The sequence below is a fragment of the Macrotis lagotis genome, chromosome 1 (assembly GCF_037893015.1).
Source record: "Macrotis lagotis isolate mMagLag1 chromosome 1, bilby.v1.9.chrom.fasta, whole genome shotgun sequence".
Classification (NCBI taxonomy): Eukaryota; Metazoa; Chordata; class Mammalia; order Peramelemorphia; family Peramelidae; genus Macrotis; species Macrotis lagotis.
The window spans coordinates 577330000-577357799 of NC_133658.1; the positions used below are offsets into that span (position 1 = coordinate 577330000).

Here is a 27800-nt window from a genome sequence, read left to right on the forward strand (position 1 = left end):
GAAATTCTAAATCCATGGATTCTTTGATTCCATTTTACAACATGGAACACAGTGAAAGTACATTACCTACCATAAGCTGGCATTCCATCATCATCTTCCATCACCATTGCCATTCCTCTTCCCTCCTTCCCACCATTCCCCCATCCCCCACCCCTATAATATTTCCTTTTGGATTTTTTCCCAATGCTCAGTTAGAATCTGGAGCAAGCCCTATTGGCACACACGTTCCCAAAAGTATGACAGACTAAAATGGCTTTGGACATATTTGCTGTAGGAAGTGGAATTAAGAGAGAGGGGGAAAATCACGTTATATGCTTTGGGGGATCACCAGGGATATATTTGTGCACATCCTTGAGTCTGATTTGGATATCTGTCTTCTCTATGCACTTAAGAACATTTTAGCTATTACTATAGATAGACAAATTCTTTTTTTGAAACTGTTTGTGTGTTTTTAAATATTCCTTACCATGTAAAGATTATTAAATTTTACTAAAACAAATTTGAATTTTAGTTTTGTAATTTTTTGGTAATTTTATAGATTTTTATTTTATGGCCAATTTTATATGGAGATATTGAAATGTTCTGTATCTTTTTTTCTTTTTAATGATAGCAGTAAACCTTAACTGTCAGCATCTATAAACATGATTCATATACAATTAAGTTTCCTTTGTATTAGGGATTTTTAAAAGCATTTGTGTTTCTTACATGGTGCTTCCCTCCTTCAAAAAGCTACTCTGTTTTACTTATTGTGAATGAAGATTACGAAAAATAAAAGATGAACTTAAAACCTCTGTGGTGTAACAGCCTCAAAATGGTAATGTGTGTATATGGCTTTGGGAAAGTAGTAATTAAACATTTAATGGTTTAGAACCTCTAGCACAGAATGGCAGTTCTGGTCATTACTCACAGTAGTTGAGTTTCTGAACAAACCAACCATTTCTTTTGACAATACTTATTAAAATGACCATTATTCAGTCAAGAGATAAGGTTATATGTATATTATCTTCATATAACCTATTGTGTGCAATAATGTAGCCCTGAGTTGGGTTTTTTAAGTTTTGGGGTTTTTTTTTGTTATTTTTGTTTTCCAGAAATCAAATGCCAAATGTTATTGCCGAGTAAAATCAAAACTCCTTGGGGGCATACACCGAGTCTCCTATATCTTTGTATTCCCTCCATGGAGCCTTGCACATAGTGGACAAGCCATAAATATTGGTTGAGAGAGTCTTGAGCAGGCACCCTGTGTATCTACCCCTTTTAGAGTCATTCATGCTGAGCATAGGCTTATTGCCATTAATTCTGAATCACACCTCTGGCAGAGTAGCTCTAGGGATCCTCCTTAAGGAAGAAAGGTGACTGAGGGAATCCAGACCCAGCCTCTTTTCTTTCATTTGTTTTCATCACAGCTTGATTCTTACTCTCTGTGTGACCTTGGGCAAGTCACTTAACCCTGACTGCCTCACATGCAGGGCCACCCCTCACTCAAATCCAGTTCATGTGCTTGCCATGGCATCACCCCCCTGATGTCCTGGTCTTCTTTGAGAACAAAGGACAAACATCAAAATTCCTTAAGTAAAGATGGAGTATGATGAAGCCCTCTTTAACCCTGTTTTGAAATCTTGTTAGGTTAGAGATTCTTGAAATGTTAAGAGTTCAATGGGGCTTTGTCTACTCCAGAGCCCTTCGATTTACCAATGAGGAAACCGAAGCCCAGAGAGAGAGGAAAAGACTGACCTTGTTAACATGACTTGTTAGTAGTAGAGCCAAAACCCAACTCAGATGCCTTGTCTGATGTGAAAGAAAGAAAAGATGAAGAAAGGGAAGGTTGACTAGACCCTTCATCACTTCATCACACTTATCCTGTAAGGCTTCCCACCCCTGCCCCCGAGTTGGGAGGAGCCAAATTACCCCTCCTCCAGGACTAAGGCCAACATGCCATGAAGCAGAGATAGGGGGTGTAAGCAGTCACATTGGCCTAGCAACTGCCAGGACCAAGGTGATGTAGCAAACCCTCCTAAGTATAGAGATCCCTGCCAAAAGCTTCAGAGTCACTGAGGTCACTGAACGACTGAGGCAAGAAAGGACCCCAAAAAGGTCTGATGAAGAAAAGGGGGAGACAGGAGCATGGGAATAAGGGAGAGAACAAGAGAGTCTCAGATTCTAGATGAGTGTTGCATTATTTCAGGTTTTACTTTTGTATTTTAGCAAGCTGACATCTCTAAAATATACTTCATGCACAATTTACCATGTTAGATAATTTATTCCCCAAAGGAATCTACAGCATTATCAGCAGTTTTGTCAAGAGATGCTGTAGTTAAGTTCAAGATCATATTTGTTAATTCACTTGCACTCATTAATAACACAGATTCCTAAAACAAGCTCATTAACCCCCACTAAGTGGCTCAGGGACATTTAGTAAATGTTTGTTGAATGAAAGAATGAAATAGAGCTTTTCCACAATACATCTTATTGCATCTTAACCCAGTCTGGGGTTAGCATACAGCTGCCTAGGAATGTCCTGCTGTTTCATAGACAGGCAAGCACAAAGGTCAGTAAGAGGAGCCTTGTCCAACCTGAAACCAAAGGGCCAGGCTTGCACTTCTATCTTACCTCCATTCCAGTTGTTCTACCCTATCTTCTTTCCCTTTTTCTGAAATAGAGATTGGAAACCAGAAACACTGAGTTATTCAACTCTTCCAGAACCTCAACATCTGACTCAAGATAGGTCATCATGTCATCCAGTAGTAACCTGATGGGTGTTCTGAGTTTAACTGCTCTCACAGAATTACAAATTCAAAGAATTAGAGGAAATCTTTCAGGTCCTTCACTGTCACGAACCCCTTTCACATTCTAATAATGCCTATGGATTCTTCCTAGAATAATTATTTTAGGACAAAATAAAATGCATAGGATCACAAAGAAAACAATTTCAATTGAAGTACAGTTATAAAAATTATTTTTAAGTTCACAGACCGCAGATTCAAGGGTAACCTCCACATTTTGCTGGTAAAGAAAATTGGATAGAGCAACTAGGTGATGCTGTGGATAGAGAAGTGGCCCTAGAGTCAGGAGAGCCTGAGTTCAAATTCAGCCTCAGATACTTAATAATTACTTAGCTGTGTGACCTTGGACAAGGCACTTGACCCCATTGCCTTGCAAAAAGAAACAAAAACAACAAAAAAAAGAAAATTAGACCCTTGCCGAAGGTTACACAGACAGTAACAGCACTGGAGATAGAACTAGGATAAGTTGAATTAGCTGCTTTGCTTACTGACTTTTACCTTGATAGAAACAATCCTCCTATCACAAAAACAAGATGACCTGGAATCCAGAAGAGTAACTCACATTTCCATGATGCTTTAAAATTTCCAATGCATTTTCCTTATTTCATATAACTCAGTAGTATATTTATTATCCACATTTTCCTGAAGGCAAAAAAAAAAAACCATCTGATTCCCACAGCTAATATAATAGAAATATTCTATTGGAGCCCACTTCATGGAATATCCATGAAATGGGCTTGCAGGGACCACCCCATGGATCCTACTTGATACTGAGCCTATCATCTGACCACTTCCAGAAAGATATATGTACTGGATAATGTTAGAAACTCTAAAATCATAGCCCAAATCTCAATGGAATCCACTTGTAGTATTTTGAGAATACATGATTAATAACCAAAAATGATGCCACTGCCTTTACACCTTTATGATTTAGTTTAGGTGGGAACCATTCCATACATACCTATGGAAGTATGGATGGAAATGATGGAAATGATGAAAGTATAACTATCAGATCCCTTGGTTGCGAGGATGGAAATGATGAAAATATAACTATCAGATCCCTTGGTTGAGAAACCTACCAGTGGCCATGACTTCTGCCCCAAACTACTATCACTGAAACAAACAAAAACACGAAAGCAGTATGATATCATGGATGGTAAGAGCACTGAAATTACAGTTAGGAAGACCTGAATTCAAATCTTACCTCAGATATTTATTAGCCTTAAGACTCTGGGCAAATAAATCCCTTACCTCTCTAGTCTTCAGTTTCCTCATCTGGAAAACTGAGTTGAATTTGCTCACCCCCAAACTCCCTTCCAACTCTAAATCTATGATTCTACAAAAAAAAACAGCATGATGCCTAAGACCATTGTGAGGAGAGAAAATTCTGTGGAGAAAGCATGATATTCAAAGTATACACACAGGTCAGTCCTTAGAAAATTCTTGATTGGACTAGACAAACTGCTTTACTGAATGTCCCAGAGAATAAGGGACTGGGGGGGCCTAAAGAAATATTTCACCATAACTGCTTATTGCCCATAGGAGAGTTTAGTGGGATATTCTGATAAATAGGTGGAGAGAAGTGATGAACACTAACCATAGTGAACTTGAACCAGAAACCACACAAGTTTTATGAAGATTACCTTGTTCTGAGAGTCATTTCCAGTGGGCCTTGGAGTCAGGAGGACCGGAGTTTGAATCCAGTCTCAGACACAACACTAACTAGCTGTGTGACCTTGGGCAAGTCACTTAATCCTGATTGCCTTGAATCCATGGCCATCTCCAGTCATCCTGATTCATATCTGGCCAATGGATCCAGATGGTTCTGGAGGAGAAAGTGAGGCTGGTGACTTAGCACAGCACCCCCTCACCCATATCGAATTCATATATTTGTCAAGGTGTCACCTTCCCTGATGTCATGGTCTTCTACAAGAACAAAGGATGAACATCATCATCATCATGATTCCATTGAGATTTTCTTGGCAAAGATACTGAAGTAGTTTGCCATTTCCTCCTTCAACTCATTTTACAGGTAAGGAAAGTGAGGCATACACTTGCCTAGGGTCACACAGCTATTAAATATTTGAGATCAGATTTGAATTTAGGAAGAGGAATCTTCATGACTCCAGGCCCATCACTCTCTTCATTGTGCCACCTACCTGTCCTTTGCTTGTATACTATGATTGTAATCCCTCAAGTCCTAAGAGCTTTGCTGTAGAGATGTTGGCTTCCTGAAATGGTCAAACAAACACTGTCTCAGAATTTACCAGTTAGGTGACATTTTTGAACTTGGCTTTTAAGACTTGTGGGAGAGAAGCCAAAAGATTGTCTAATTTCAGGGTGACATCTCTCCAGACCCTCCTTCCTCCAGGATACTGGCAGATTGCCACCACAAGATAGAGGCACTATGAATTGATGGGATGGTCCCTACTGCCCCTATCTCACTTCCTATTCAGTTAAGGGAGAAAGACACAGGAGGAGAGACCAAGCTGTGTCCCTCCTGGCTAACCAAAAACAGTGCTTATTTACATTGGATACTTCCTGAATGCAACTGTCCCCTGCTCCCCAATCTCCTTGAAATTTGTCTATATGTGTATCTAATACATGTTAAAAAAAAAAAAAAAAGATTGAACATCCTCTGACATCTTTGATGATTAATCCTATCATATGGGGAGCAACAGAATCATCTGGTTTCACTCTGGAAATGTCCAGGGCACATGATCACCACTGTGACTATTCTGTAGGGTGGACCTCCCAGGCCCATCCCCAAGTATGCTCCGGGGGTGGGTTCTAGTCCAACACAACCTCTGCAACACAGCAAGTGTCAAAGTTAGAAACCTAAGAAATCATATAATGCAGAGATTCCTAACCTAAGGTTTAGGAACAAAATAATTGTATTCCAATATAATTTTTCCTTCATAAAATTTTATATTTTATTGTTATTTTAACAAATGTATCCCAACATTGATTTCTTTCATAATATTTCATTACATTTCATATTTTATTTTATATATTTATAGACATTATTCTGAGAATCAAAAGACTTCACTGGCCTACTAAAGGAGTTCATGTCACACCTTTTAGAGTTGAGGAAGCTGAAGCCCAAGAGAGAAGGTAACTTTTCCAAAAGTATACAGATTAGTTAGTGGTCAGCCCTCTTGACTCACAATCTAGAGAGAGATTTTTTTTATGCTACCCATAAAATTATAGAATTTCAAATTTGGAAGGAACTTCATAGGTCACTGAATCCAACCTCTATTTGAAAGGTGTAGCTAACATTTAGTAAATATCTACTATGTGTCAGACACTGTGTTAAAATGCTGGAAATAGAATTAATAAAAAAAAACACAGTTCCTGCCCTCAAGGAGCTTATAATCTAATGGAAGAAGTCAACATTGTCAGAGGGAGGGGAAGGTGCCACCAGGGAGTATCTGGTATGGGGGCATAATAGTGGAGTTTAAACCAGGCAGAGAGGCTGATAGAAATTGAAGTGTTATCTGAGAAGTTCAGAAAGTTCAGGGCGCTCTCTAAAGGAAGATTTTGGAAGGATTTTGTGGTCCTCCAACCAGAGGGGAGAACCCATCGAGGAGTAGAAAAGGGGTTGAATATGAAAAACTGAGTAAATCTCCTTGAGTGCTTTTCCTAAGTGGAGCATGATATTCCCTGGAGGCCAAACCAAGTAGAGCTGGAGGTGGAAAGGTGAAAATTATATATAAACTGAGAAAGCTGAAAAGAAAGCTGAGAAGGGGGAAGGGAAGAGGACATTAATAAGAGGTACCCACAAGAACAGGGTAAAAAAAGTTCAGTGAGCTAGGAATGCAGAATGGGACCCAAAGAGAAATGCAGTGTAACCTTCTTCAAAATGGAAATTCCAGGAAGAAACAGCCAATCATAAGAAATGGCCACAGGGACACAGTGACCTTCCAGTGTGAGAAGGTTATAGAGTAGATGGATCTTCCAAAATAAGAAGGATGCTGAAATATGACAGTGAAAGCAGCTTCCAAAGTGAAAAGGTTGGGCATGGTGGTGAAAGAAGTATGGGGAGTTAGAAGCATGGTCTAGAGAGGAATGAAGAAGTGAGAGCCGTTTCCTGACTGCATTTCCCCTTTAGGGTTGTTCTAGATGTACTTTAGCTTAAAATTGCCATATCAAAATAGATGAGAGTAGGGGCGGCTAGGTGGCGCAGTGGATAAAGCACCAGCCTTGGAGTCAGGAGTACCTGGGTTCAAATCCAGTCTCAGACACTTAATAATTACCTAGCTGTGTGGCCTTGGGCAAGCCACTTAACCCCATTTGCCTTGCAAAAAAACCTAGAAAAAAAAAATGAGAGTAAAGGAACATACAGATGATTGGACCTAGTCCATAATCCCCAGGAATGGCCTGCCAGACATGATTCTATCCCTGTTCCAACTCTTGGAGTCCCCTTTTCCATAACAAATGCACCCCAAGGAAACACTAGACTGATCCTAACCAGAAATAACCCCAGAAGTCCAGTCAGAACTAGTCTGGCTTCAAGCAACAGGAGATCCAACAGTTAAACCTCTGAGATCCCTTCAGACTTTGAACTTTTATGAATTCTCTCCTACATATCACTTTGGGAAATAACCATGGTTCGAAAGTTTTATATGGGTATTCAAAAAGTCTTACTGTTGTTAAGTCCTTTCAGTCATGTCTGACCCCGTTTGGGATTTTCTTTGCAGAGATACTGAAGTGGTTTGCTATTCTTTAACAGAAGAGGAAAATGAGGCAAACAGGGTTGTTACCTACCCAGGGTCACACAGCTATATGTCTAAGGTCACATCTGAACTCAAGTCTTCCTGACTTTAGGCCCAATGCTCTACCCACTGCACTATCTAGCTACCCATTCCAAAAGTCTTAGTACATTTTTAAGAACTTAAGCCAAAGTTTTTAAAAAGTACACTAAGACTTTGGAAATATTCAGAGGATCCTAAGCTTTTTTTGGAATCCTTATCAAACTTTATTGTTTCTAGAAAAAAAATCCAGATAAAATTATTCCCATCAGGACATGATTTTTAAAGGTTATCCCAGTGACCTGTTCAATCAATGGTAAAAAAGCATTTTATTAAACTATGTGCTAAGCAGTTTTAAGGACAGTTAGGCCAGTCAGTAAATAGACTCGCCTTTTTTCAGTTCAAATCTGGCCTCAGACTTCTACTAGCTATGTGATCTTAGGCAAGTCACTTCACCCTGGTGCCTCAGTTTCCTCATCTGTAAAATGAGCCAAAGAAGAAACAATGCCAAGAAAATCCCAAATGAGGTTTTCACAAAGAGTCAGACACTGGGGCAGCTAGGTGGTGCAATGCATAGAGCACCGGCCTTGGAGTCAAGAGTACCTGAGTTCAAATCCAGCCTCAGACACTTAATAATTACCTAGCAGTGTGGCCTTGGGCAAGCCACTTAACCCTATTGCCTTGAAAAAATCTAAAAAAAAAAAAAAAGTCAGACACTACTGAAAATGAACAACAAAGACATTTCTAAATACTAGAGATATAAATACAAAAATGAAACAATTTCTGCCCTCAAAGAGCTTATATTCTTTGTGGTTGTGCTTTATTTTTATTTTTGTTATTCTTAATTTGACAAACACCTATAACCATAAAAATTTACATATCCAAAAGATAGAAAAAAAGAGAATTTTTTAAAGTCTATAACAAATTCAGTACGTTCATTTCAAAATTCTCCTGCTTTTCTCTCTTCCTCTGAGCTAAGCTTTCTTTAATGGGGAAGCAACATGTTCAAAAGTTTTTTTCCAGTCCCAAAATGATATTCACTAGAATTGGAATTGTAAGACCCTGAGTTTCAAAACCTATGAACTTTTGCCTAAATTCTGCCCCTAAGTCTGCTTGATCAGCTTGCTGAGTTTCTGCCAGATCAGCTTCTGAAGATTCTGCCTGGTCAGCTCTCTGACCATGCAGCAGGGGGGCTTCTCCGAGGACCTGCATCCAATAAGAAAACGCCACAGCATCTCAAGACAATCTGCAGGCAGATGCTTGAAACTCCCCTACCAAACCATATATAAGGTCTCTCCTCACTTTACTCAGGGTTCCAGGATCCTAGTCCTGACCTAGGAGGAACCCTAGCTCGAGCTAGAAACCCTTGCTATTGTATCTCCATCGTGTGGAGTGCCTCTGTTCTGTAATTGGGGACTTTTCTCAGACCTTAACAGAGTCATTCTCAGAATTCTTTTGTTTTAGTTTTTGCAAGGCAATGGGGTTAAATGACTTGCCCAAGGTTACACAACTAGGTAATTATCAAGTATCTGAGGCTGAATTTGAACTCAGGTCCTCCTGACTCCAGGTCTGGTTCTTTATCCACTGTGCTACCTAGCTGCCCCATTCCCAACCTTCTTTAGGATAAATGCTGCGATGCCCATGTTGCATTATACCACATTTCAAAACCTCTTAAAATGAAAACTTAACTAGAATTTTGGAGCTTCCCCACCTGCAATATACCCTTATCAGTTGACTATGTAGGAGTCATATTTCTGACTCTTAACTTCTATGAAGTGATTTCTTGATTATAGCCAGCATGATAAGAAGTATCTCCTTTGCTAGAACAGTCAGCAAAATTTGCCATTAACACCGGCAAATCTCCCTAAGAATGAACAGAAGGAAATCCCACTGATAAGTTTGAGATACTGCACCATTTATAGCGCTGATTCCTCTAATTCTCACCATTTGGTGTACCATCTGATCCCAACAGAACCAACCACATTTTCCAATCAGTGGATCCTCCTACTAGTTCTTAGACTTAATTAAATATTCACGTGACTGAGAATCTGTTGCCATCTGGGCAAACCTGATCCAATGATATTCTCAGAGAGAAGCAAGGGTGGGATTTCCAAGGACTTGTACCCCCAAGAGAATGAAATTTAGAAAGACAAAAATCTTCCTCATTTTTTAAAACAAATTTTTATTAATACCTTTTGCTTCTTCCATTATACATTTTCCAGTGTATATCTTTGTTCTAGGCACTAATTATACGCATACAAAATATGCTGACTCTGTGCTCCACAGGCTTGTTTTTTTCCTAAAATTCATTTCATTGCTATCTTTTGTTATCACCTATATTTTCTAGTGTGTATCTCTTTCCTTTCCCTTTCCCAAAAAGAAATCCTATCTGACAAAGAATGTTAAGGGAGAGGAAGAGGAATGATTTGGCAAAACTAACCTACTCATCCAAAGTCTAACATTATATTCAATGTTCTACATCCATAGATCCTCACCCTTGCGATAAATTGGGGGATGGACCTTTTAATAGCTATTCTTTGGAGCAAAACTTTTTTTTTTTAGTTTATTTATTGATTTATTTTTTTTTGCAAGTGGCTTGCCCAAGGCTACACAGCTAGGTAATTGTTAAGTGTCTGAGGTCGAATTTGAACTGTCTTCCTGACTCCAGGGTTGGTGCTCTATCCACTGCGCCACCTAGCCGCCCCTGGAGCAAATCTTGATCATTTTCATGTCACAGCATTTGGTTTTAATTGCTTTGCTGTTATTGCTCTTTCCATTTTTATTGTTTTTTTATTTTATTATTTTATTTTATATGTTTCCTGATTTATTACTTTGTATCACTTTATCTAAGACATGCCATATTTATTTTATTTTATTTTATTATTTTATTTTATATGTTTCCTGATTTATTACTTTGTATCACTTTATCTAAGACATGCCATATTCCCCTTCAATCTGCTCATTGTTTCTTTTTTTTTAATTTTATTTATTTAAATGCAATAGGATTAAGTGGCCTGCCCAAGGAGACCCAGCTAGGCAATTATTAAGTGTCTAAGGTCGGATTTGAACTCAAATCCTCCTGACTCCAGGGCTAGTAGTCTATCTACTGTGCCACCTAGCTGCCCCTCATTATTTCTTAAAATACAGTAATAATATTCCATGGCATTCATGTTGTTTAACCATTCCCAGATAAGTGGAAAGCTAGTATTTCATTTCTTTGCTACCACAAAAAAAAAAATTACTTTTGTCAAAGCAGGAGAAATCCTGCTTTCTAGAGTTAAGGCTCAGAAAGCAAGCTGTACCCTGAGCTTGGCAAAAAACCAATCCTTTGCACTCTCCCTCTAGATTGATCTACCCTCTGACAAAAATCCCACACAGTTATAATATTGCTTTGACAAGGACCTGCCATAGCCATGTTCTGGTCATGAAGCCCTGAATCAAACTTGTCTCATTGTTGCTGTTACCCCCTATTTTCAGGGCTACAAATTGGGCAGCCATTGATATGAGTACTGAGATTTAGCCACACTAAAACAGGTTCCCCCACTGGGATGGGGTCTTGGAACTTGTGTCTGATTTACCTCCTTGCTTGATAGCCATTTCCCTCACTTTGAAATTAAACTTTTGTTTGATTCCTGATTTCTCCTATCTCTAACCTGCTCTGTTTAACTCTGGATACCCACAATTTAAAAGCTGGTTTCATCTTGTTGATGTTATTAATATTTTGGAATATATGAGACATTTCTAATCATCACTGACCTTCTTGGAGTATTATACCTGGTAGTGGGAACTCTGGATCAAAAGCCATAGGCATTTTTAGATACTTCCTTAGCGTATTTCTTAATTGCTTTCCAGAATGGTTGAACCAATTAATTCGTAAGTCCATCAACACATCATCAATATTGCAGCTGTCTTTTTCAATTAGTTTTTTTTTTGCAAGGCAAACGGGGTTAAGTGGCTTGCCCAAGGCCACACAGCTAGGTAATTATTAAGTGTCTGAGACCGGATTTGAACCCAGGTACTCCTGACTCCCAGGGCCGGTGCTTTATCCACTACACCACCTAGCTGCCCCTTTTTAATTGAAGTTTTTACAATTAGGTTTTTTTTATTTTTTTTTAGCTGTCTTTTTCTAAAGACCTCCAACACTGTTCATTCCTATCTCTTGTCATTTTTGTGGCCTGTTTCTTACCCAATCTTATGACAAGAGAGTTTTGATAGTGATGAGGATAGGCTCTAACATGTAAAGAGGATCTTTGAGGATGAGGGCTTGCATTCTGTACCAGTGGAAGGAGAGAGGGAAAGGGAGATGAAATCAAGAATTCATTGAAATACTGATATAATATCAGATTAGTCCATAGTGTTTTCAGTTAAAAATCAAAGGAGAAAAACAAATCAAAATAAAATCAGAATGCTGAGTGATTACAAATGGACAAACATGACCCCAAAGTATTAACGGAAAAAATCTTTCTTTGCAGAGGTGGGGGATTTGAATGTGGAACACTGTATAACCTATTAGACTAGATTGATGAATTAGATAGTTTTATGAGACCCTTTCCCCCTCCTATGTCTTTCATTTCTATTCTTTATCACAAAAGATAGCTCTCTAGAAGTGAGTAATATTTTTGGAAATAAAGAGGATGTAAAAATGAAAGATCAATAAAAATTTGGGAGAAATACATTATTTAAAAAAAATCAAAGGGTCACCTTCTGAGTTATCTATTCTATGGAACAGCTTATTCTTTCTGATCCTGATCCAATTTCTGGACAAGAATGACCTAAATGTAGTGATCCTTCCTCCTAATGGATATTCTGATGACCTAGCAATCTTCTGATCTTCATAATTTCAAAGTTTATATTGGGTGATGTCATGATTTTAGGAGACCTGGGTGCCAAGCTTTATCTATGAGAAATCTAAATCTAGAGGATTGCTTCCGAGATGTTTGATCAAAAGTAGCTGCCTAAATGATAGAGAAAAATAAATACCTGGCCAAACTCATTTATCATCATAATCTAATAATGTAGAACAATAGCATTTAAGATCAGCCTAGAAAGAAATTCACTTACATTTCTTTTTTTTTTGTTTGTTTGTTTTGCAAGACAATAGGGTTAAGTGATTTGCCCAAAGTCAGACAGCTAGATAATTATTAAGTGTCTGAGGCCACATTTGAACTCACGTCCTCCTGACTCCAGGACTGGTGCTCTATCACTGTGCTATACAAATGCCCCTCACATTTCTAACCAAGAGTTATTGACCACTTCTCATCATCTCTTCCTAATTTCTGTCTGCTCAGGATGACTCTTTTAGATGGTCACAAAAATGATCATTTCTTTCTTTAAACTTATTCTAAACCTCAGCATCTCTTTCCCTAAATCTGACTAGAGACATCAATGAAAATGAGAGATTATAGGAATAATAAGATCAAAATGATGGGAAGGATCTCTGAACTTCCTTGATCAAACCTACTAACATTTGAAGAATTTATAGACTTCTATTCACTGCCTCTTTCACCAACTGTATGTAGATGAGTTGAAACCAGCCATGGTTACCCCATTCCTGGGTAATCATAGGACTAACCAATTCACCTCTTCAGAATATTATCAAAGATTTAGAGCTAGAAGAGATCTTAGAGAAAATCTAATCCAATGCTCTCATAAAATTTAGTACAGAGAGGTTGTGATCTATGTACAGTCACAGCGAATAAATGGCAGGGGCAAGATTTGAACCATCATCTTGACTTCAGGTCAGCACTCTTAGCAGTATACAAACTTGATAAAAAATGTCCAAGAAATAACAAAAAAATTCTGACACAATATTTTGAGACCCCATCTCAAAATGGAACCAAGGTGAAATCGCACATATTATTCAAATCAGTTTACTCTGTTTCATCTAATAATGAAAATAACTAGCATTTACATAGCACCTACCATGTCCCAGTGACTATGCTAAAATATTATCTCAGTTAATTCTTACATCAATCTTAGGAGGCAAATGTCATTATCTCCATTTGATAGATGAGGAAACTTGAGATTTAATGATAGAACTAGTCACACAGTTTAAATTGTCTGAGGTTAGATTTTAAGTTGCGTCTTCCCAACTTCATACACAACACAACTACCCAGCATCTCACCAAGAAAATATTGAAGAATAATATAAGACTTTCTGCAGTCTTTCTCACTCCATCTCCATCCATCACACCAACTTTCCAAAGATTTGCCTTTGATTCTATGGAAAGGAATCATCTATGGCTTAGTGTCCCTGGAGGATTTACTTAACCACTTTCTTTTTTTTTGGGAGGGGGGGTTAGGTTTTTGCAAGGCAAATGGGGTTAAGTGGCTTGCCCAAGGCCACACAGCTAGGTAATTATTAAGTGTCTGAGACCAGATTTGAACCCAGGTACTCCTGACTCCAAGGCCAGTGCTTTATGCACTATGCCACCTAGCCGCCCCACTTAACCACTTTCTGCCTCCATTTCATCTATAGTAAAATGAAATTAATAATGGCACCTCCTTCTCAGGATTGTTGTGAGGAATAAATGTAATAATATTTGTATATCACTTAGCAAACAGAGCAGTGACTGAATAGATGCTTATTTCCTTCCTGCTATAAAAAAGATCTGAGAGACCATGTAGTCCAACCTGCTTTTTTTTTTCTTTCCATAGCTGAAGAAACTGATGTTCCAAGAGGAAAAACTTCCCCAAGGTCACTGAGCTATTGAGTATCAGAGACAAGAAAAATATTTAGAGCTGGAAAGGACATTAGAGGTCATCTGGTTCAAATCCAATTTTACAAAGGTGGAAACCAAGGCTTACCCAAGAGGTTAAATGATGGGGCATGAGGTCATGCAGATGGTAGATGGCAGAAGCAGGGTGAAGGCTATTCAAAGTTTGCACCACAATGCTATCAGCCAAAACAGAAAGTGCATTATCACCTTTTTGACCTAAGACATTTCCAATTCTAAACAGTTTAAAGGCTGTTCCCAGCTTCCCTTCTTTTAAACTTCTATTTAAACAATTTCATCCAACTATTAGATGAATGGAATACATGCCCTCCAGCCGTAACAAACAGGAAGACAAACCTGCTGCTTGAGGCTGATAACAGTTTTATTATCTCCAGCTGGGAATGGTTTTAAGGAGCAACTGAACCTCCTAGCTAATTACTGTCAGAAAGAGTAGCTTAGCATCAATTATGCGAAAACTGAAATCATTGCATTTGGCAGGCATTCTCTAGCATTTAAATGGACAATGCAACCCTATCCAACAGGTCAATTCGTTCAGCTACTTGAGAGGACATTTTACAGTTAATCCATCCTGGCAGGTCCATCAGGAGGCCGTCCTGCTCAAAATCAGATGCTCCACAACAGCCACATAGCTTGGCTACATGTAGAAATTTTGGACCAATGGCAGCCCAGGAATAGTTACGGGGCCTATAAAAATGCATGCCTGTGCACTATCTGTAATGTCTTCTGATTGCCAATAAAGTTATTAGTTAATTGGTCGTTATACTGTCACTGAATAACCTAATGCTGATGGACAGATTGGAGAACCAGTGTGTGGGAGGATACTGGACATACCTTCCTTTTTCAATCTCCAATTTGTCAATCTGGACCAAGAAGAAGGCTCTTTATTTTCTCCATTAAAAAAAAAAGACTTGCTCTATTCTTCTTCCCCTTATTTCTCCCACACTCCACATCTTTATTAAGCAAATAAGAATGCAGTTGGAAAAACAAAAGCATTAGTCCAAAAATCAAATTCTAACCTATGTATGAAAATGTATATCCTTTTCAGTATCTTAAGTTTAATACTCTGCTTTTGTCCTTCAGGAGGTGAGGGATATATTTCATTTCCATTCTTTTGGATTCATGGTCGATCATTGTTCACGGTCAAAGTTGTTTTTTTCTAAAATATTAACTTTGTAAAAATTATCTTGGTTCTTATCACTTCACTTTGCATCAGTATATAAAAGTCCTTCTAGTTTCCTTTGAAATTCTACATTTCATTTTTCTTCTGGCACAATAATATTCCATTACATTCATATACATTTTTTAGCCATTTTCCAGTATGAGTAACAACTCCTTAATTTCCAGTACAGAATCTCAATTAGCAACCCCCTTTCTAAACTGGGGAAGAAACACAACTTCCAGGGATCTTTGTGGCCATCCAAAGCTTAACCCAGAGGTTGTTACAGAAATAAGAGATTATCATTTGTTCCTTTCCCACTTCTTTCCATTACCAAATAGTTCTTATTAAAAAAAACAGTTAATCTTGAGCAACTTTAAGCAATAAAACAGAGAATTCTTTTTTTTTTTTTGCAAGGCAATGGGATTAAGTGGCTTGCCCAAGCACTGCTAGGTAATTATTAAGTGCCTGAGGTCAGATTTGAACTCACCTACTCCTGACTCCAGGGCTGGTGCTCTATCCACTGAGATACCTAGCTGCCCCAGAGAATTCTTTCAAAATAATTTTTTTTTAAAGAGAAAAGTGCTGGAAAAATATATTGCCCTTTTCATGTAATTTTTCCATCAGCTCACTCAGAACCTTATTTAACTTGCATCTTGTCCTCAGACTTGCCTTAGTTCTAGTTCAGGCTGCTCATTAGTTACCTATTTACAACCCTCCAGATTTTCCCAGTTTTGGTCAGATTATTTTGGATCATGGGATCATAGCTTCAAAAATGGAAGGAACCTTAAATACTATCAAGTCCACCCTTCTCACCCCTAGTCCTAACTAATGAAGAATATGAGGAAATTGAGGTATTGAGAGGTTAAGTTGATCTTAGATCTTGAGGCAAGATTTAAACTCAGGTTCTTCCCAACTCCATATCCCCTGCCCTCTTTACTATACTGGGCAACTTGACTATACTGTTCTAGCTAATTAAAAAGAAGTCTTTTAAAAAATAATCTTTAAAGTCTTTTTCTTTATCTCTGATCAGAGTTTTTTCTTGCCACTGAGAGCATAAACTCCCCTGAGTTTCTTTCTCCAATCCAACTGGGGTATTTCTTTTTTAGTTTCTCCTTTCCCAGCAGTATTTGACTTTCTAGTTAGAGTTCACCACAGTGATATGTGCATACAATAAAATAATTATCTCATAGTATTTTGTTGCAAGCAATAGTTTGAGATAGTGGCTTTGGGTAATCTTAAAAAACCTCCTTTAAATGATGTATATCTCTTTTAAGGTTCAATGATCCTAAGATAATACAACACTTAGACAAAAGTTTTCTAATAGGGTTTGAAACTGATTTCTTTATATGTGACATCATGATAACTAGTAGTTTGTTAATTATGGTTTGCAAAGTGCCTTATGTGCAGATATGTGTGCATTTATGTATCTATATACATATATATGTATGTATGTAAATTTGTATATATAAAATCTTAATTGATTCTCACTACAAGATGGAAGGTAGGAACTGTTATTAACCCCAATTTATAGATGAAGAAACTGAGGAAAACAGATTAAGTAATTTGTCTAGGGTCACACAACTAGGAAGGGTTGAACCACATTTGAAATCAAGTCATTCTGACTCCCAAGTCAAGCACACTTCTCCAACTAGCTCTGAATTATTCTTATTCATTATCTATTATAATTATTCAGTTATAGTTGCTATTCTGATTAATACAATAATTCACAATTCCAAAGGACTCTTGATGAAAAAAAGATGCCAGCTACCTCCAAAGAAAGAAGTGATGAATTGCAAAGTGAAGCATATTTTTCATTTTACTTTTTTTTCCTTTTGAACATTGCTGATGTGGAAATATGTTCTGCATGATTATATATGTATATATATATATATATATATATATATAAAATGAGTTTTATATGTACTTCTTGTTTTCTCAATAGGAGGGAGAGAGAAATTCAGAATGAAAATTTTTTTTTAAAAATTAATTTAAAAATGTAAAAACAGTAATAGCTTTCTCAGCAATACAATGAATGATCCAAGAGAATTCCTAAGTACTCATGATGAAAAACGCTATCCACATCCAGAGAAAGAATTGACAGAGTCTGAATATGGATCAAAGTTTACTATTTTTCACTTTTTAAAATGGTTGGATTTTTTCCTTGGTCTATGCAAATATGTTTTTCTTGTTAACACTTTTATTCTCCTAGACTTCAAGGCTTATGTTTTGCATGATTGCACATGAATAATCTATGTCAAATTGCTTATTATCTAATGGAAGAGAGAAGGAAAGAATCTGGAACTCAAAATTTCAAAAAGTAAATTCTAGAATTTGTTTTTAGATGTAATTGGGGGAAAATAAAACATTACTTAAAACAGTGATTGCTACTATCATTATTATTAGTTTGTGCCCATTATTATTATTTTCATATATATATCACTAGTATTATTGTGACTATGTTAAAGCTGTGTGAAGAGTGAAAAGAAACACAATCTCTGCCCTCCAGGGGGTTGTAATCTAGTCGAAGAAATAAAGCATGTGCACATAAAATAGATAGCAAATTATATGTGCTGAATTGTATAACATGGAAGGTGAAGGATATGAATATGGACTAAAGAAATTGGCTAATAGTCTACAGAGAAGCTAGAACACAGTCACAGAACTTTAGAGACCATATAGCAAGGAAAAGTTCTTAACCAGGAAGCATATGAACCTGAGCTTTCAAAAAATATTTTGATACATATCAATAGATGCTGAAAAAGCTTTTGATAAACTATAGCACCCATTCCTACTAAAAACACTAGAGAGTGTAGGAATAAATGGACTGTTCCTTAGAATAATTAGCAGTATCTATCTGAAACCATCAACAAGCATATTCAATGGGGAAAGGCTAGAGGCATTCCCAATAAAATCGGGGTGAAACAAGGGTGCCCATTATCACCACTAATATTCAATATCATATTAGAAATGTTAGCTTCAGCAATAAGAGAAGAAAAAGAAATTGAAGGCATTAGAATTGGGAAGGAAGAGACAAAACTCTCATTCTTTGTAGATGACATGATGGTCTACCTAGAGAATCCCAAGTAATCATCAAAAAAAACTACTGGAAACAATTAGCAATTTTAGCAAAGTTGCAGGATATAAAATAAACCCTCATAAATCCTCAGCTTTTCTATATATGACTAGCAAGATACAACAGAAAGAGTTAGAAAGAGAAATCCCATTCAAAGTAATCTCAGACAATATAAAATACCTGGGAGTCTACCTGCCAAGACAGACTCACAATCTTTTTGAAAACAATTATAAAACACTTCTCACACAAATTAAATCAGATTTAAATAACTGGGCAAATATCAACTGCTCATGGAGAGGTAGAGCTAATATAATAAAAATGACAATTCTACCAAAACTAAACTACCTGTTTAGTGCCCTACCAATCAAAATTCCAAAAAATTACTTTAATGAGTTAGAAAAAGTTGTAAGTAAATTCATATGGAGAAATAAAAAGTCAAGAATTTCCAGGGATTTAATGAAAAAAGTGCAAAAGAAGGGGGCTTAGCCGTATCCAATCTAAAATTATATTATAAAGCATCAGTCATCAAAATTGTCTGGTATTGTCTAAGAAATAGAGTGGTGGACCAGTGGAATAGACTAGGTGTAAAAGCAGGAGATGATTATAGTAATCTGCTGTTTGATAAATCCAAAGAGTCCAGCTACTGGGATGAAAACTCTCTCTTTGATAAAAACTGCTGGGAAAATTGAAAGTTAGTACGGAAGAAACTTAGATTAGACCAACACCTCACACCCTTTACCAAGATAAGATCCAAATGGATAGAGGATTTAGACAAAAAAAAATACTATAAGCAAATTAGAAGATCAAGGACTAGTTTACCTGTCAAATCTATGGAAAGGGAAGCAGTTTATGAATAATGAAGAGATGGAGAACATCACTAAAAACAAACTAGATGATTTCGATTACATTAAATTAAAGAGCTTTTGCACAGATAAAACCACTGTAACCAAGATCAAAAGAAATGTAGTAAACTGGGAAACAATCTTTACAACTAATGTTTCTGACAAAGGACTCATTTCTAAAATATACAGAGAACTGAGTCATATTTTAAAAAAAAAAGCTATTCCCCAGTTGACAAATGGTCAAAGGATATGCAAAAGGCAATTTACAGATGAGGAGATCAAAGCAATCCAGTCATATGAAAAATCGCTCTAAATCATTACTTAGAGAAATGCAAATTAAAGCTTCTCTGAGGTACCACCTCATACCTCTCAGACTGGTCAATATGCCTAGAAAGCATAATGATCATTGTTGGAAGGGTTGTGGGAAATCTGAGACACTATTACACTGTTGGTGGAGCTGTGAACTCATCCAACCTTTCTAGTGAGAAATTTGGAACTATGCCCAAAGGGCAACAAAAATATGCATACCCTTTGATCCAGCAATACGACTACTGGTTCTATACCCTGAAGAGATGATGAAAAAGGGTAAAAATAGGTAAAGGGTAAAAGGGTAAAAGTGTAAAAGGGTAAAAAAAAAGGTACAAAAATATTCATAGCAGCCCTGTTGTGGTGTCAAAGAACTGGAAATTAAGTAAATGTCCTTCAATTGGGGAATGGCTTAGCAAACTGTGGTATATGTATATCATGGAACACTATTGTTCTACTAAAAACCAGGAGGTATGGGAATTCAGGGAAGCCTGGAGGGATTTACATGAACTGATGCAGAGTGAGATAAGCAGAACCAGAAAAACACTGTACACCCTAACAGCAATATGGGGGTGTTGATCAACCTTGATGGACTTGCTCATTCCATCAGTGCAAGAATCAGGGACAATTTTAAGCTGTCTGCAATGGAAAATACCATCTGTATCCAGAACCATGGAATTTGAGCAAAGTTCAAGGACTATTCCCTTTAATTTAGAAAATAAAAAATGATATCTTATTGTCTGATCTTGTTATCTCTTATACTTTTTGTTTCTTCCTTAAGGATGTGATTTCTCTCTCATCACACTCAATTTGGATCATTGTACAACATGGAAACATAAACTGGTATATAGGATAAAGAATGACAGATTGCTTTCTGTGGAGGAGCAGGGGGGAGGGAAGTAAGATTGGGGGAAAAAATTGTAAAACTCAAAATAAATAAAATATTTAAAAAAATATTTTGATAATTGTAGTTCAATACAATGGGTTTTTTCATGATTCTGAGAAAAGGTACTTAGACATCACTACTGCCAAAGGAGTCTATAACACACAAATAAGTTAAGAATCCATGGTGTTGAGATTATCCAACCCAGTTCCCTCATTTTATAGATGACAGAGACCCAGAAATATAGAGGGGGGAGAAGAGCACATTCAAAGTAGGTGAGATAGCAATGAATGGAGTGACTATGGAAATCAGCAAATATTTGAAATATGGAATATGGAAATAAACAAAGATTTCCACCACTAACTGTGGTGGAAAATAAGATTGGAAAGGTAATGTAGGGTCAAATTACACAGAATTCTCTTAAAAAAAAAACCTTAGTGCAGTTTTAGCCATTAGAGCCTCAAATCTCACTAAGACTTTTTAGGACCTTTTAAAGTCTTCAAAGCCAGGCTTAGAAGGTTGGACTTGATTCAATAAACTGTAACGTCCTTGAACAAAAGAAACATTAAAGCAGTACTTTAGGATGATTGATCTGGCACTGGTATATAGGATAAATTGCAAAGGGAAAGACATTTGAAGCAAAGAAAGTGACTAAAATGTCTACATTCTTTGACACAGAGATCCCACCGTTAGGCTTATAACTCAAGAAAGCCAAAGACAAAAGAATCATCCCATATACACCAAAAATATTCATAGTAGGCTTTTATTTTAGTAGTAGAGAATTGAAGAAAAAATAGAAACCCATTGTTTGGATATCTTTATAAATTATGGTATTGGAATCCAATGGATTATTATTGTGGAATAAATAATAAATATGAATGGAAATTGCATTAGACTACTTTCCATGAATCTGGGAATGCACTCTGGCCCCTTCCTAAAGAATATGTGCAATCAGAATGTCTAGGTTGGTCCTTTGGTTCTTCATATTATGGGGGTGGGAGAAGCGTGTTGATTCTTGTCAGCTGAAACAAGGCAAAACATCCCTTCGATAGACTGCAAGAGCTGCAAAAAGAGTCCACCTCCCTTTATTTTGGAAAAGCTGCTTTGGAACTATGCCAGTTCTCCCCTTGACTTTCCTGGGTACTGGGTGGGAGAGGGAAAAGAAATTTCTCCCATGTGCATATAACAATGAAAGCATTTTTTTAAGGTGAATTCAAGACAAGATCAACCTTGGCTTTTCTGGAATCATTGTTGCATGAAGAATACAAAGAAAGATGAAAAGTCTTGTATGACCTGCTGCAGAGTGAAGTAAATAGAACTAGGAAAATTATATATATATATATATATATATATATATATATATATATATAATGACAATGATATAAACTATATGAAAGAATCACAACTTCAAGACAATGAAATCAAATGTTGTATAAATTATAATGACCAAGCTTGTTCCCAAAGAAGAGATGAGAAAATGCACTTTCCTCCATTCTTTAGAAAGACAGGAAACTGATGCTGTGGAATATTACATAAACTAACAGATTTGGTTTTCTTAAACTGCGTTTTTTTCAGTTTTTAAACGTTTTTTATTTTTAAGGGGAATCGTTCACTGGTTATAAAAGTAGGGAGAGATAATTTGGAAATAAAGATTATGTCAAAACAAAAGATCAATAAAAGTAGTTTTTTTTGGGGGGGCGGAATTGAACATCTAGGAAGCTATCTCAGTTCTACAAGTGTGAGATGATGAGAACCTGGATCAGAATAATGTCCATAAAAAATGGAAATGGAAGGTCTGAATCCAAGAGGCACTTTGAGAAATGCATTGACAAAATTTGATGATTCGTGAGATATGGATAAGGCAGGAAAAAGAGGGAAGAGTATCAAGGATTCTGCTAACCTGATTGAGAGGCCTCTGAATGGATGACAGAAATGGACTGGTTAACAAAGCAAGAAGATTCCTTGGGAGGACTGAAAGAGTTTGATTTGGAACATGAATTAAAGGTGAAATGGGACATTCAGGGGAAGCTGTGCTCTGAGCAGCTGCAGAGATAGAGCTGGACCTCTGAGAATTGAGTCATTATCATACATTTGAAATGATTGAAAGTGCATGAGCTCCCAGGGGAATGAATGGAAAGAGAGAAGAGCAGAAAAGTGGAAGTGGAATCTGGGGAGGCAAAAAATATCAGGACCATGAGGGGGGATGGGAAGAGAAACAATCACCATCACTCATTTGTATGAGTGATAGATACCAAGTGAAAACAGTCATCAAGAACAACCTTAATCAATAGAATGGATTAGTCATAAAATTAGTCATAAGTCTAAGAAGCTGCCAAGAACTGTCAGATTTGATTGATGTGTTGATTAGTTTTAATGAATGGCTTTTTCCCCCTTTTCTTTCATATTCATTCATTCATTAATTTATTCATTTGTTTATTTGTAGGCCCAAGGTATAATTCCCTAGGAGGGTTAGATTATAAATGAAGATGATAAAAAATACAAAGGATAAAAAGAACATCACACTTAAAAATAAAGAATTAAAGGAAGTTATGAACCTGTGCATACCCTTTAACCCAGCAATACCTCAACTAGAATTATGCCGTGAGGAAATAAAAGAATGAGGAAAAAATCTCCTGTACAAACATATGTACATGGTATTCAAAGTAGCTCTTTTTTGTGATGGCAAAGAAATGGAAACTAAAGGAGCACTCATCATCTGGGGAAAAGCTGAATAAAATAGGGTTTACTGTTGTAAATAACAAAAGGAAGAGTCTCAGAAAAAGAGAAGACTGGCATCAACTGATTCAAAGTAAATAGAACTCAGAAAACAATTTATACATTGGGTGGTTCAGTTGTTTTCAGTCATGTCAGATCCCTTGTCACTGCATCTTGGTGTTTTCTTGGTAGAATGGTTTGTCATTTCCTTCTCCAACTCATTTTACATTTGAGGAAAATGAGGCAAACAGGGTTAAGTGACTTGCCCAGGGTCACAGAGCTAATAAGTGTCTGAGACTGGATTTTAACTCAGGAAGATGAGTCTTCTTGATTTCAGGCCTGGCACTCCTCATTTGTAAAGGACCAATGTAAATGGCCAACTATGATTCCAAAGGACTTTAGATGAAGCAAGATATCTACTTCTTGACAAGAGAGGAGATGGATTCAAGATGCAAAATGAAGTATTTTTTAGACATGGGAATTTATTTTGCTTGATGATGAACATCTGTTACAGGGATTTGGAGTTTGGTTTTGGTTTTCTATTCATTTGGAACTGCTGAGAAAAATAAATGCTTGTGAATTGATAAAAAAAAAAAAGCAAAAATAAAAAAGGAGCAACCAAGGAAATGCACAAGATCTTCCCACTACCTGGACTGGAGGAAGGGGAGGCTGGTGTGGAGTAGCCAGTCCCATGTTACCTTTGATGCCAACTGAATAGGGCAGGGTTAGGTGTTGCCAATGTAGAGTCTCGGATTGTCATTGTTGATCGTAGCACTACCCACAGAAAGATAACAGGATTTAGAATTCAAGGGCCAAAATCAAAATCTTGGTTCAGTTCTCTTGTTTATTATCTGGTGACCTCAAGCAAATCATTTAACTTGGGGTGAGATGGGCTCAATTTCCTTATGCATAAAAGGGGGAGTTTCAGTTAAACAATCTCCAAAGCTGGTTCCTCTGCACTCTAAATCTAGGATCCTATGAGCTACTCTTCAGAGATAATCCTGGGATTCCTTAGGACCTTCCCTTTAGACATGCTACTATCCTGATTCATTTGTACTCAAGTATCCCTTTTCCTCCCTCTAAGCTGCTAAATGCATCCCCAACCCTTGTTTTGTATGTGTGCAGTCTGCACTTCTAATATGTGCTTTTTGTATCCCTAGTACACAGCAGATCCTTAATAAATGATTATTGATTGATTAACAGAGTGTTTTAAACTGAATACCAGTTGTGCAGAGGCCCATCTCTATTTACCATGTGACTGGGTTGGAAAAGAAACATGCGCGCACCCTTTCCCCAAAAATGACACCCAAAGAAAATGATATTTATAGGCTGGATATAATGTTTAATTAACAAAGCTACAGCCTGTCATTGTCATTGCTGTAGCAGGTTCTTCGTGTGTATTTTGAAAGGATGTAGAACAGGCCAAGATGCCCGGGACTCAGCCTGAAACTGATAAGCAGCAACTGGAAGGTGTTCCCCAGAGAGGCCGCCAGCATCTTGTGGTTGAGGCCTGGAACCTTCCTCTCTTCTCCATCGTCACCATCTTCCCACTCTAGGAGAAGGCAAGAGAAAGGCAAGGCCAAGGCCTATGCTGGACCTGGGCATCAGGCTCTCTCCCGGAGGGCAGATCAGCTCTTGGGAACCTAGTCTTCACTGATAGAGACATTGCTGATTCAATGCAATGAGTGTTCTCAGGCAGAGGCTCAACCTGGGGTTGCCGTCCCCTTGGCCCAGCTCTAGGCTGAGAAACCTAAATTGTTTGGGGCCATCGGATACATAGATATTTATATATTTATTTTTTTCATTTCCTTTCCAAAGCAGAACTAACTGTGGCTGGGGTTGGGTTCTGTTTCCTGATGTAGCAAAATATGGATAGGATACAGCCCATTCATTTCAGTACTGGCCAGAGGAAGAGTCATTTCAGGCAAAATCAAAATATCCCACCTTCTTCCCATTCTCAATTTCCCAAATTCCTCATATTCTTAGTGAGTCCATTGTTCAGCATGTAGCTGGATGGTAGTGAGTAGGTGAGGAGGGGAAGGGGAACAGCTGCAGAAACCTCTGGGCTGAGCTGGGAGCCCCGTGTCAGCTAAAATGCTGACCCTCTCCCCCCATGGTTACCTCCAACCAGAACAATCTAGTTTCAGAATCCTTCCCCTCCTCACTGAGGGAATGTTCTAGTCTCAGGGCTCATCAGGCACGGCCCCAAGGGAGGAGAGCAGATGGCCAAGAAGAAAACCGTCCACCCCTGTGAGGTACCCAGGATGGTGAGGCACCCGCAGACCCATCCTCCAGAGGGGTGGTATCAGCTGTTGGTGAAACATCGTTGTCCTGGGGAGGCTTCAGGTCGGAAGCTGTGTTTGCCCAGGGAGCTGGGGTAGTAGGTCGTTGTATACACGTTGGTCTGCTGCAATGGGTAGAAGTTGGCCCTGTCATCAGGGATTAAATTGTTTTTGTTCAGTGTCTACAGGAGAAGGAAAGAGAGATGGCAGTCAGCTGAGATTGGGGAGGTGGGGATGGCAAAGGCATGAGCAGGGAATGAGAGGGACATAAGGGACTGAGACAGGGGGAAGGGTCAAGACAGGCCTGGGGGATGAGGAACTGAGACAAAGGTGAAAAAGGAGAAGAGGCAAGACAGAGGAGAAGTGGGACAGAGAAGGAGAAAGGATTGGGAGAAGTGAGGCAAGGTGAGGGCAGAGGAGATGGACTGAGGAAATTCAGTCCAAAACAGGGGTGAAGAACCTTTTTTCTGCCAAAGGTCATTTGGATATTTATAACATCATTTATGGGCCATATTATCAACCCTAAAAAGTTCCCAGATTTATTGAATTTCTAGTCCTGCCTGTAGTTGCCTTGGCAGTTCCAGACTAAATAATTTTGCAGGTCTTATACGATTGGCTGGTCTGATGTTCTCTACCCTGGTCTAGGATGAGGAAAATGAGAGAAAGGGCTGGAGGCGTTGAAATACAGAGTGAGAGAATGAAAGAGGACAGATAGGAAAGGAGAAAGGAAGAAGTGAGGCAGGGACTTTCCTCATCTTCCTGCCTTTGCTGATGCTGATCCTCCTCTGGGGACACCCTCCAACCTTCCCCATCTTTGCTGTTGAGACGTTTGCTACCTTTCAAGGCCCAGCACCTTCAAAAGGCCTTCCCTAATGCTCCCACCCCCACCCACTCCTAACCTAGCCAAAGTGATTCCTCCATCCTCTGAACTCATAACACTGTGCTTCTTATAATCAGAGTTCATGTTTACATGTGTCACAGTCATTATTTCCATACAGCAATCCTTATACCAGGTGACCAGTGCAAATATTTTTAGCCCATTTGACAGATGAGGAAACTGAGACCCAAATGGAGGCAGAAGAAATGGATTGAGGACACTAGGTCTAAGACTTTTTTCCTGCCAAAGATCATTGGATATTTATAACATCAATTGTAAGCCACACAAAATTATCAACTTAAAAATCCTAACCCTAAAAATTTACCTAAGGGAAATAGTTAATAAATATTGAGAATGGAAATTGAATCCAAGTCTTCTAACTCTAAGACAAGCACTTTTTCTATTTTTCTATTTTATTTATAGTTATTCATGTATGTGAATAACTCCTTGTGACTGGGACCATCTTGCTCCGAAATTGGCACCCGAGCACCTATTGGGGCTCTTGTGCAAGTCCCAGACCCTGCCCCTTTCATCTCCCCAGTGAATGTCCCCTGAGCCAGGCGGGACACCTCCAGCCCTTGACAGATGTGTCAGGTAGAAGCTGCTGGTCTACAGTGACCTGTCCTCCTCTTCCTCAACCGTGAAAGTTCCTCCACAGGTTTGGCAGCCTTGTGAGGCTTGTTAAGAGGTTTGTACCTTCTGGGATCAAGAAGATGGGGCTGAAAGGAAGCTAGGAGGGAGGTTTGGAATTTGGACGTCAGGTTTGACTTTCTATCGACCTACAGACCCTCAGCTAGACTGTGCCAAAAAGGGGAAGGCACCCCCACTTTTTCCACTCCTGATCAGGCACTAGTGCACCATGCCTCTACCAGTACCCTCAACTATAAAATGAAGATAATAATAGTTATACAGAATCAAATGACAATATTTGTAAAACTCAACAAAATCTCTGACTTGCATGTTCCTTCCTTCCTTCCTCTATGAGCTACTCTACATTGCATGAATCTGTGGCTGTGAAAACTTGTGAATGAGTGTCTGATCTTTTTGTAGAATCCTGTGAGTGTTTAAGCTTCTGGGTGGGCAAAACTCTCCGGCCAACCTCTGCCTCATTTCAGAGATCATAAATTCTGAGATGGAAGTGTTCATCTACTCCAATTTCCTCTTTGTTACAGATGAAGAAACTGAGTCTAGAGAAGGTACCCTTGGACCTCAGAGACCCAAGATCATGTGGGTTATCATGGTAAAACTTGGATTTGAATTCAGGTCTTTTGATTCCCAAACCATCCCTCTTTCCACTCTACCATGATCCCTCTCCAATTCATCTCATTAAGTATAAAGCAAAATTAGAATCCTCTCCTTTGCAATTTATTACCCAACTCAAAGAGTATTAGG

General features: G+C 38.1%; 1 protein-coding gene across 3 annotated transcripts in view; it reads right to left on the reverse strand.

Annotated features, from left to right (window-relative positions):
• Nucleotides 1-24583: 24583 nt before the first annotated feature.
• The window catches only part of SEMA5B (semaphorin 5B), a 191669-nt gene continuing 188452 nt past the window's right edge, over nucleotides 24584-27800 (reverse strand). For 2 of the 3 annotated variants that reach the window (XM_074214665.1, XM_074214667.1), the window contains one exon: nucleotides 24584-25713. In XM_074214665.1, the coding sequence (XP_074070766.1) occupies nucleotides 25555-25713 (159 nt within the window). In that variant the 3' untranslated portion in view covers nucleotides 24584-25554. The remainder of the gene's footprint in view (nucleotides 25714-27800) is intronic. The other variant, XM_074214666.1, reaches the window with a different exon arrangement.